The sequence below is a fragment of the Perna viridis genome, chromosome 7, assembly GCF_037379345.1.
Source record: "Perna viridis isolate PV_CMFRI_1.1 ecotype Kerala chromosome 7, ASM3737934v1, whole genome shotgun sequence".
Lineage (NCBI taxonomy): Eukaryota > Metazoa > Mollusca > Bivalvia > Mytilida > Mytilidae > Perna > Perna viridis.
In genome coordinates this window covers 25,142,299-25,154,995 of record NC_142451.1, presented here as the reverse complement: position 1 = coordinate 25,154,995, position 12,697 = coordinate 25,142,299, and the positions used below count along the sequence as shown (strand labels likewise).

The 12,697-nt window shown below is 31.9% G+C and overlaps 1 protein-coding gene across 4 annotated transcripts in view; it reads left to right on the top strand.

The window, feature by feature from the left end:
* LOC148611961 (ral guanine nucleotide dissociation stimulator-like 1) overlaps positions 1-12,697 on the top strand; it is a 39,072-nt gene that overhangs the window by 2,134 nt on the left and 24,241 nt on the right. The window contains exon 2 of one of the 4 annotated variants that reach the window (XM_088593007.1): positions 6,371-6,447. The exons of 1 other annotated variant lie outside the window; for it this stretch is intronic. In XM_088593007.1, coding sequence (XP_088449133.1) covers positions 6,388-6,447 — 60 coding nt within the window. In that variant the 5' untranslated portion in view covers positions 6,371-6,387. Of the gene's footprint in view, positions 1-6,167; positions 6,448-10,662; positions 12,012-12,697 lie in introns of those variants that run through there. 2 more of the 4 variants (XM_088593011.1, XM_088593010.1) reach the window with 2 other exon arrangements.

Genomic DNA, 12,697 nt, shown 5'->3' with positions numbered 1-12,697 from the left:
TTCCTCTTAACTGCTTGGTAGTTTGATGGTTTTTTTAATTGATTAGTCAATTAAGGCTCTCTCACAAACAACTCTCACTTTTTGAAGACCTTTTGGTGATCCCTGAAAGTACATGTAATTACTTTTTTTCAATTCCATTATACTCTGGTGCATTTAATTGTTGCATTTCACCATATCTGTCATTTTTTTCAGGAATGAGTTCCATTTTTCATATAAAAACATAGGAGAGTTCTTCATGATGTCATCACTTACTGTGCCTGTTTGGCAAAAAATCTATAAATAGCATGGCTCTCAACATAAATCATCATAACTTTTTCATTTTTTGAAAGTAATTGAAAAATACATTTGGCCTAAGAGTAATCAAGGGAACCAAGGTTACAGCGGTAATCAAAAGAATGTAATCTGGGGAAAAAGACGAGACATGGAAAACAGACATACACAACAAAGAACATAAAGTAACTAAAATCATGCATACAAAATAACAAAAGCAAATGAGCAACTCGGACTCCACTAAAAACTAGGAGCATGGACCTGGTGCTAACTTAGAGAAAGAATTGCACAAAAACCTTTTTTGTGCTCACTTCTTCCATTTGTCTTTGACAGGGTTAAGTTTATGTAATAAGTTACATAGACAAAAATGGCAATATTGTTATTTTTCAAACAGGATTTTACTCTAACTTCTCCTTATCATCCTTGTCAGTGCTTTTAAGCATTGTCTTTGACAGGGTTAAGTTTATGTAATAAATTACATAGACAAAAATGGCAATATTGTTATTTTTCAAACAGGATTTTACTCTAACTTCTCCTTATCATCCTTGTCAGTGCTTGGTAGTTTTTGTAGCGTCACTGTGACAGTGTCAACAGCATACCTATGATTTAATTTTTGTTGGCAAGAAATCCATACAGTGGCGTGGGGTATAAATTTTAAAGCAGCATAACTAAACTCTAAATGATTTTGGTTCCTTAAGCTATTTATTAGTGGAATTTTTCAATACATGTATTTATGAAATAAAATTTTGAATTCCAATACAAAAAATAAAGATAAACATTTGAAAGCCACAATTATACAAGATAAGTACAATGTATAAATTTACAGGCATAAGATGAATAATCTAAAACAGAGCCCAACTTGGGTTAAGTAATTAAATCAAAGACTGAAGTCTTCAAAGTCGCTAATCGTCAATTATTCTCTGTCACTGATTTTCGCTCACTTTCAACATCCGAAATGGCATGAATGTGATATGCTCTAAAATCTGGTGTCTTCCGCTAAAATTTTGTTTCCCTTGATATGATTGCATACTCTTATGTAACTGTGACGATCCAAATGTTTTCAATTTCTCGTAACCAGATTAATAAAACAACTGACAATGACTGAGTATAGATATTGGGGTCCTGTTGATATATATATATGACCTTTATACATAGTCAATTGTAATGAGCCCCTGTGTTTGCATTGGAAACTGGGTAATATTACAATAATTCAATGCTAACCAATCAATTTAAGTTTTGAAAATTGAGAGGTTAACTTTGTAATTGGACACTGTTTATTGTGTAGTTTATTTGTCAAGCAAATCAGTGCTTAAATGCAAATTAATGAAAATGATGGAATCCTAGATTAGACTGGAAAATTCTTCTATACTTCTGCAAGGATAGTACATGCCTCCTATCTAGATGTAATGCATTATGGTATACATGTACCGTTGCTGTCAGTCTGTCGTTTACAGCTCACACAAACTCTAAAATGCTGCCACCATTTTTTTTTTTATTAATATGAGCTCTTTTTCAGTTTTAATTTATTTTAGATTTTTTGTTTTTGAGAAATAGGACTTTACTTGTACAAAAATAAGATGATTTTATGTTAAATTCAGACTCTAACTCAAAAACCCTTGTGGCAATGTCTATGAAACTTTGGTTAATTGTTTATTTATACTGATTAAAGCTCCTATTCAAATTTTTCAAGAACATTACATTTTTAGAGTTATGGGACTTAATTCATAAAAAAAACTCAGAATTGTTGCTTTTATTTTCTTAAAACTGTGTTGAATTGATTTACTTGATTGATGTGAACTCTTTTGCAATGAAAATTTTTTTTATGAATTTCTGATTATCGAGCTTTATTTATAACAAGGGGGAGGGGTTTCCCATATTTGTGCAATAAACTAAAAACAGTTCAAGCAATTTTCATGAAACTTTGTTGAATATTTATGTCTGTAAGTGTATACTCCCTTGTGATATTATATATCTTGGATTATTCTTTTTTGAGTAATGGGACTTAACTCTTGCAAGTACATTTGTATATGTTATCTTGGACAATTTCCTGTTCTAGGACTATATATTTTAAATGCTTCCACAAATTGCCATGACATTGTGAATTGTTTATGTCATTTGTTCTAGGCTTTTGATTAATAATATACCCCCATCAATTTTGAAGGGATGTACATTTTTATTATGGTATACATTTGTACCATACACATCTGTCCATCCACAGTCAACACTTCGTACAACTTCAAAAGCTTTATGCCATTTGAATAAAATTTTGGTCAGTAGTTCATAATGATAGAAAAAGCTCCCTTTAATTTTACATGAATTTTGAACATTTAGTTTTTTTAGTTACATGTAAAGGACTTTTTGCATTAAAAAAGGGGGTGATTTTTCTGTTTTCACACTTAATAATAACTGAATAACACAGTCTGTAAGTACTATGGTGTACTACTCAAAGAGTTGGTCAGATGAATGGAGCCCTTAATAATCTGTTATCAATGAAATGATAGGGAAATATGAGACTTACTGTTAGTAACATACAGATTAATTCTCTGGTACACAGGAAATTTGGTTGATTTTTTATTAGGTTTTTGTGTTAGTTCAGTGAAACAATAACTTCCCTTTACTAACATAAATACATGTATAAAATGTAGGACAGTCCAGACTGTCTTCCACCAGCTGATACAAAACAAAAATGATTATATTAGAAAAGCTGTCCCATTTATTTATTCATGTATGATATGAAACATGTTAAAAAATTTAACACATACTCTCCTATAGGAATGTAAAAATATACATGTACACCATCACTTCATGTACTTTATATTGGTTGTAAATAAGATAAAAGGTTGTCTTGACTTTTGAAGTCTTTTCTTCCATAATACTTCTGGACATATTAAGGATAGTAAATTGTTTGATATATACAATTTGGTGAAGAATCCTATTTGTTCATGGCTATTACCCAAAGTGTGAAAATGACTGAAAACAGATGGATATGCATATCTGTACAATTTCCTTTTTTTTTCAGTTTGTTGGTATAGTGATTAGGTGGAAACTTTAATACTTTTCAGTTGGTGTTTTCTTTATTAATAAGAATGAATATGAGGGTTTTCTGAATGGAATCTAGCTGATGTTGTATTACTTACTATCATTTAGTTTACTAACAATGATAGGAAAAACACCTTATCTTCTGAATTAAAAAAAAATCACTGATAAATGAAATACATCAATAAAACATGATAAGTTCACTGAACTTTTTACTACCGAAGAAAGAAGAAGAGTCCACTGAACTTTTTACTACTAAGGGGAGTAGAATCATAAGTGGTCAAAAATGGCCTCTTTACAGGTACACATTCAACTTGCTGTTAATACCAGTATGTGTGCAAATAAATCCATGTAGTATTTATACCTGTTAACCTTTTGAATGCTTAAAGAGGGGGATTTAGCGTGACTTTTTTTTTCAGAAAAAAAAGGAAAATTTTGCCAGAAATCCAAGTACAAGGGTTATAATCAAAATTTGAGTAATTAGTTCAACAAAAGGATTAATTATTTGTTGATTGTATCTCAGTGATAATTATATTACACAAGCATTGTATTTATATCAATTTAATAAGACATTTAGAACATAATTTGTGCTAAGAGGGAGATTTTGGGAGGAGTAATTTGTGAAAGAGGGGGATATGTGTCTCCCACATGGGAAACTTTCTGAAAGAGGGAGACTAACCCAAAAAGAGGGAGTCTTCCTCCACAAGAGGGAGGGTTAACAGGTATGAGTATTTTATGGCAAAATATTTTTTTTTAATCGAGTAATTACAGGAACAATTCAACTAGAATATTGAGTTGTCAGTGTGAAATTACCATATTGGGATAGGGTCCATTTTTTTTTTGGTACATGCATGTATGAAGGAAAAAGTGGACAAGTAGTCTTCATGACCCTTGAAATTTGTGTCTGCTTTATGTGATTATAAAAGTGCAGTTGCACATTGTCAGTCCAATGCACATTTAATTTTAAATCTAAGTCAACTTGATGGTCTTTATATTATTTTAAACAGTGATAGTCTGATTTTTACTTAAATGTAAGTATTTATGAGAATCAGGCAAATGGGAAAAATTAGAAACATGCATGTCAAAACCTTACCAATCTGACAATATAATTTCACTCAAGGATGCTTTCTCTTTTTGAAAAGACATTATTTGATCTCTGCATCATTGGATTTGCTCGTAAATTTTTCAATAGAATGTTAGAAAAATAAAATATTTGACAGTGTAATCTGCCCTTTAAATGTTCAATTACAGTGCATTTCAATGAAATTATATCTCAATGCATCAACATTTTATAGAAAGTTTGTTTTTTCCTTTGATTCTCATCATGCAACTAGTCAAATTAAAAATGATAGGTTTTTTTCATACCATGTTTCACCCACTGCCTGATCCTTACAAAGACAGACATTTAATATTGAATAAATATCAGTAAAGGGCCTCACAAAAATATAAACTGCATGGTATTTAATAGTCAACTTGATGTGAAAGGATTTAAAGTGATTTTTGGCCGTACATAGTAGAATTGTACATGAGTGTACATTATTCTGGAACTTGTACAATATACTGTGTAGATAAGAAAAAATGTGGGTTATGACTGACATAAAGAAAACCCTACTATCAAGGAAGATCAAAGATTCTTCATTTCCTGAAGATTTCAGTAATACTTACTATACTGAAAAGATTCATTCAATCTTTTTATACTAGTAGGTTATCATTGTATTGACAGACAGATGCATTTAGACAGAAACTTTCTGTGAACTCAATAGAAGCTTTTAACGAAGTGGTGAACACAGGGGTTCTGTGAACCCCTTGCAGGGTTTGACACTAACTTTTCAAGCTAGGTAGCCCAAAGGACTTTCTGATCAACAAATTAGGTAGTCCTCAAAATAATTTTGTGGCCCTATCTTTAGGTATAGTAAGAGTGTAAGAATAAATTTAGGTAGCCCAAAGAACTACCCATTAAAATTTGAAGGTAGTCCTCTCTCAAATTAGTGTGGCAGGACTACTGGACTACTGTTAGTGTTGAACCCTGCCTTGCTTTTGTTAGAAAATTTTTTAAATTTCTTGCAAAATTTTGGCAAAAGTTAACAAATAATAGCATTAAATCCCTCTCTACTATTTTGGATCTCTGGATCTGCCCATTTGATTTTGAGTCCAAGTGTTTTTCAGTTTGATGCCAAAACACAGCTCTTGAGGCTTTTCCAAACAAAAAAGATCATTGCACTATAAAATAGCCCAATACTTCTCAGGTAGCACAATATTTGAAGGTACATGTACAACACTGTGCAAAAATATTGCTATTCTAAAGATATTGCTTTGGTTTTTTGTAAATCAAAAATACATGCACAAGAAATACCAGTACATGTATAAGTTTTATTTAGAAATCCTCTGTTGGTTCCTAGACTTGCTACAAGTGTTGGCTCCTGTAATCTTTGATGATGTTGAATGACTGAGTATGTAGTATGTATTCTTGAGAGAACACTTTGAATTTTCAAATTATAAATCGAAAATGCATGCACAAGAATTACCAGTATAAGTTTTATTTGGAAGTCATCAGTGCCTGTTGGCTCATACAACCCGTAATATTATTGAGTGACTGATTGTAGTATGACTACAATATTAATGAGACACTTTCTCATGAAGATGTGAAAAGCTTCTTGTCTGCTATAATGATCTCCTTTACATTGTCGATGTCTGTGGGAGCATCTATCAAAATACTTTAAAGTTAATGGATTAATTCAAGTTACCTGTAGTTAGTTACCTGTTCGTGTAGGAGGGTATTGACAAAAGTGATCTTCATTTAAATAAAGTAGTAATTTTCCCTCTACAAGGCCATTTACCTTATCATTAATTATTATATGATGTAGGTGTGCTATGATGAATTTGGCTGCATTTCTTAAAAACTACCCTCCTAGTTTACCATGTTCTTTGTTCATGCAGATTTAGTCACAGTGTTGTTTAGTACTGTATTTTGTTTTCTGCTGGAGTTTTATTTGTAGAAACATTATGTCTGATTTTTTGTGGATATTTGGATGATAGTAGATTTTGTTATTTGTTTTTGGAAAAGGCTGAGTACAAACAGAAATGCTCGAGATGCTGAAAGTGTTGTTGTCTTGTGTACGACGTCGCTCACCTGATCTTAAGGTAATCTTTGTTTTGACTCTTTTATTGACATACTTGTATAAGTAACTACATGTATTACTAACATTTGATAGATTAAACTGATGCAGCATAGAAATGATATAAGTTTTTGTACATTTATGTTTTCTGAAAAGATCCTTATTTTCCATTCAATTTATTATAGTAAATTAATTTCAATTTGTTTAGAAGTGCTTTGTGGGATACGATTCTTGTTGGAATGATATATGATGAGGTTCATTTGGTAATTTAAATATTTTTCCATCTAAGGTTTTTAAACTAAAACCCTACTTGACTATTATAAACTGTATACTTGTAAAGAAGAAATGAAATAGTGCATGTACATACACATATAAGCAATATTAGGCATGCCAGCAAGAGAGGTGTGAGGGTCTATAATGCATTTCTTTTGAATGCTTTCAATCACAAAGTTACACTCTTTAATTCAATGGATGACTTTAAAACTTGACATTTACCCTTCAACAAAAGCAATCTTCTCCTCTCTAGAAATGTGTCAGAGAGTCTCTTCTAACTAAATATTAGGCTTCATATTTGCTTTATTAATGTTAGTAGAAAAACTTTTTTGGAAAACAGATTTAGATGGTTATCTTGTTACACCTGTAAGGGCAATTATTTTCTCAGTATGTTAGTCTCAAAGTTCTTTAATGACTCCCACATCCAAATACCAGTTAATCTGTTAAAAACCACAAGCATTCATAACATTATGCTAAAAGGCCTGAAATCACCTGCAAGGCATAAAACATACATATTCTGAATACATAAATCTAATCAAGGCTTTCACCACTATATTTCCTAATGATACACAACCCACATTCAGTAGGCATTAGGCATTATAGTTAGCTTCTGTTAGAATTTAGATTGACCTGTGGTACACAAAAGTGAATGGTCAGTGTCCAATCATTGTTGTAGAGTGACTTTCTTGACTTAAACCTTGTTTACTATCCTGTGAAGCATAGGCAACCAACATTTCCTCCCCATCTCACTCTGTCTTTTACTAGTTATTGTATTGTGTTCCAGCTGTGTCCACTTTCATTCATTTTTTTATTTAGCACTCATCTTGGTCATCTGCCTTTTCTTTCTCCTTAAAGTGCCCATTATAGGGCTTGGCAAATGATGTTATTTTTGTCCTTCAGTGAAGTGTATGCCCTAGCCATTTCTATTTCTTCTTTATTTCTTGCCTGTTTGGTATTTTGACTTGTTCTTTCCAAAAGGCATTAATTTCTTATTTTATTTAACCACAATCTCTGAAGGATGATTCTCTGACATGTGTTTATGAAGGTTTGAAGGTTCTTCATTGCTATAGACTATAATGATAGGTGGGTAATAGACGGTCTTAATTTACTAACATTAAAATATTGTTCCCAAAGTCTGTCATTTTAATGTTTTCTAGGAAAATGCTCTCTAGAACCATTTCAGTTTGTTGGACAGTAACTGACTTGTACAATGCACTGATGTTTCCAGACTCAATAAGTAATTTGTTTCTATCAGACCAGGAAGTCTAATTAGTATTCATTGACTTATTGTTATAAGACATGAAACTACATGCATTAGACTATTATTGTTTGACATCCCATGGATTGATGTTGTGGTAAGAATAATGATACACTCACAGAGTATTACAGTATTATTGTGTAAGGTTTCCATATTGGCCTAGTTATTGGTCCAAGGCTAGCCATATTGGACTGAGGGTAGCCAACAGACATCAGTTAAGTTCTTAATTGATGACTGTTACCAGGACCACTTTTATTCCAGATTGCAACATTTTCTGAATCAATCACTATAACTTTGCTAAATTATTTTATAGTGAATGGGCACTCCCCTTAGAGTTAAATATGTATTTAGTCAGTGTATTCATATTTGCATGCATGTATGTCTCAAGGGCAGATCCAGAAATTTATTTTAAAAGTAAGGGGGTTTCCAGGCAATAATTTGCTCATTTCCCCCCAAGTTGACAAATCATGCAAAATTTTACAACAAAAAGGGAGTTCCCAACCCTGCAACTATCCCCAGATCTGACACTTGTGTTCATAACTGACTACTGTTTTGTTGCTAATCAGTCTTAGTCAAATTAATTATAGTAGTCATGACATTACTTTCACCCGTTCTGTATTGCCAGTCCAGCTTTACTAAGCAACATATCCCGACAAGGCTGGTTCAGTCTTCTTCAACCAGTTGCTTGCATTGTCCAAAAAAGTCAATTTTCAACTTGTAGGACATATCATTTGACTGTTAGACTTTGCAAGGTGGCCTGTTTTTGGTATAATACATGCTAAGCTCTTTCCGTCATTAATTATATATTAAAGATAATGTGCTTGTTCTGATTTTTTTTTATTAAGTTAATGAATGGCAGTACCCATCTTTTCTTAGCTGACCAGGACTAGAGGTCCATGAGGTGAGCTTCACTGGTATAAAATGTATGTAATCACTTGGCATCCATTATCATTGTCTGTCATCCTTGTAAACATTTTGAGAATTTCTCCTCTGAAACAACTGGATGGATTGTAAAATTAGGCACATGTGTTTTTTTTTTTTTTTAAGTTCTCTTCTTATTACATTTATGTCAGATTTCTGATGTAAACAATTGCCATTGCTATTTTAAGAACACCAGGGTAAAGTTTCTGATTTCTGCTTCTCTAAGAGATACAAACAACAGTCAAGACATTCCTTCTATGGCTTCAAGTATTGAAGTCTTTATTGGATGGAAGTTGTAACACTCCTGATTAATTTTTTTTTGCTTTGAAAGGTAAAAAATGATATTATTGCAGTTTTTGGCTTCCATCTAATAAACCATAATAGTCAGTAATAAACTTTCCATTGATGAAATGGTCCTTATAACAGAGCAAATGAAACCCTCCCTTGTATGGAAACTGCAAAGCAGTCTTTTTACAGTTATTTTCTTTAAAAGCCAACAATGAAATGGCTTCAATCTTGAAAACCATAATTGATTGATAAAATTGATGAAGGGCTCTCATGACAGACCTAATAAAACTTTTAATTACTTTATCAAAAAATAAATAACTGATGTAAATATGTATTCATCATAACAAATAATTTATCCTGTTATCTAGATAAGTATTACAAGCTCTCAAGAGCCTCTAGATTTACATTTTGTATATATATCTATATATATATATAACCAAGAACATGTGTATTATTTTAACCTGGAATAGTATTGGATTTTGAAAAATGATTATGAAAAATTATTTTATTTCGAAAAATTGTTTTACTTTGTCTCACTCCTTCTATTTTAAGGGGTTAGCCAGGCATGAATGACTATGGCTGATTTATTAGGTTGGCTTGCTTTGGATAATTATTTCTCCTTCCAACTTTAGTGGGGAAACATATTGTTTTTGTTCAGTCCATCACACTTTTGTAATTAGAACTTCTTAGAGACTACTGTATCAGATATCATGAACCTTTGTATGTACATGTATTGAGTATCCGATATGTACATGTAGTTGTGCACTTTATATGGAATTCTGGATCCACTGAATTTTGTTGGGAGTTATACTCCTTTGAACTTTTATGGAGGGGGAGATAAGTTTTCAAATGCAAAACAATACTTTAATTTATTGACCTATACCCATAGCCATGCACGGCTCATCTCCTACATGTAAGTAAAGTTTGGACTAAACAATTTTTCTTACTCATTTACTTAAATTTGATAATTTATTTGATGAACTTTCCTGATCAGTCAAAATTTTCCTATTTGCACCAACTGACTGTTTTGAGACATGTTTATAAGGGGGAGATCCAGACATTTTTAAAAGGAGGGGTGCCAGCTTGGATGCCTCTGAAAAAAGGGGGTGCTAGGACATTATTTACCATTTTTTTGTCAATTTTATACATTTAAATGACAAATTCCCAATAAAATGGGGGAGGTGCCAACCCCCTGCACTTTCCCTCTAGATCCACCACTCTTTATAGTCTATGAAAATGTTTTTTTATTAATGAACTGAATCTTATGGTAAAGGGATAAGCTTACTGATAATACCCTCACTTAATATGACAGTGGGTTACCCCTAATTATAAACAATGTACCACCCCCCTCATAATTAAATGGAGTAGTAAGGATTTAGTTTATCTTCAATATAAACATTTTGTACCATGTACACAGAGGGTCAGTTAATCGGCTGCATAGAATGCAGATAAAACTAATCAGTGTTAGTATGTATAGGCTAGTCAGTCAGTTGTTGTATGCATGGGGTACAATATATTACTCACTGACCAGGTTTAAAGTTTGTGATTGATCAGTACTAGTATTGAAACCGCAAAAAAATGGAATAACCTTAGTGTCTAGTTACATAATTACTACAGCATTGAAGCTAACATCCCTTATCAGTGGAATTTTATAGAGCTTATAAACTCTTTTTTTTTCTCAGTCTTGTGAATGGATGTTTTGATGCATACAATGTAATAATAAGTAAAGGTCACTTGAGGCCTGATCTTAAAGTATCTAGCTGTCCTTCATATTACATGTGAAAGTTGACAAGATAAAAGACAAAAGTGGCTCTTAATGGACCACTTCCTCAAAGTTGTTAGTGACCTATAAGGTGGATCTACTTGGTGTTAGGGTGGATAATGAAGTATTTTAAATAGACTGAATGTATCTTGATTAAGGAATTTTAAGTACTTGCATACTCACATAACCTTCTTGTGCATAAAAGGTCACAGAGGACTTTGGTATAAAATATATACATATTGGATGTATTGGTTATCTACAAAGTGCACATTCTGACCAATTGATAGTGAAAAACACAGCTGAAATATACAGGAAAATATTATTCTTCCTTTTTAAAAATTGAACTGATACTACAGTCTGAACAGGTGTAAGTGGAAGACATGATTGAAATACATATACAGGAGAATATTTTTCTTCATTTGAAAAATTAACTTTAGTCAATAGATTGAAAAAATTTAGTTTAATAGATATACCTATAACTTGAGTGTTTGCGTGGGTGATTGGATGCAGACCTGTGTTTCTACTCTTCATATCTCTGAACGCGGCAAAAATCACCCTGAGACTTACGTCAAAAGCTATTGGAGATCTGTGATTAACAGATAATTGCCTGAATAGACAAAAAAGCTACATCAGTGACCTGTAGGATTTTACTCTGTGATAAAGAGACATAAACAACTTAGTTGGTCAGGATCAAGGATAATAACATTGAGACTCTTCATAACGTAAAAAAAAAAAACAGGGAAAAAAAACACTCAAAAAGTCATTTTGATTATTTGAAAAAGTGAAATTATAGCATCAGTGAATTGTATACTTTTTGTGGAAAACCAGCTTTTTGAAAGACTTCGTAAATTCACAGATTTTCTAACTAGGAAGTATGTATTAATAAGACTTGGATTGTACTGATTTTCAAGTGTGCAGGTTCATTGTCATGTCAAATAATTGAAGATTAGTTTCAGTACTATTTATATAAAACTTCCTGTAAACAAAAGAGGGGCAGCCTTAGTGGATAGATTTATCAAAATCACCGAAGGGAAATTTGCTGACTATTTATAGAATATAGTGGACACTTTACAATAACATGATGTTGGTAAGCTGCTTTTATCTTTACTATTATAAAGATATTTTATTTTATAATTTAACCTGATACTTCTGAGACTACTGATAGGCTTTCTTTTTCAGAGCAGGGTTGATTGTTTCCATGTAAGCCCAAACTTGATAACCCTCCCACATAAGGGACTGGGGGGAGACTCCTACAAAAATTACTAAAAATTACTTGGTTAATATTACTTTACATTCTGTAAAAAATACTTAATAATTTACTTTTTACATTAAAAATTTGCTTTTATGTAAAAATATTCACATGATAATCTCCCACATAAACTGCTCTAAAGCTTGACAGGTATGTAAATTATCTTGGTAAATATATAAGTAATAGAGTATGTTTTCAAGAAATAATACAATGTTGTCAATTTCACAAAAAAATAAATTGTTTGTGTAGGTGATATTAGACCACAACCAAGATAGTGCTGAAGGGATTCATTTAATCATTTACAAAAGTCTCTCAAATTGTACATTACATGTTTGTTCTAACAAACATTGTCAAATTCCACTTTTACAAGATAACAAATAATTCAAATAAAAACATTGTTACAAAATGAGAAAATAACATTCAAATTAGCCCCCCCCCCCCCAATGTATAAATAAATAATAAAAAATAAAATAAACCACTTCAATCAGTTTTGAAAATTTTCATTGACTAGTAAATTGCATTTT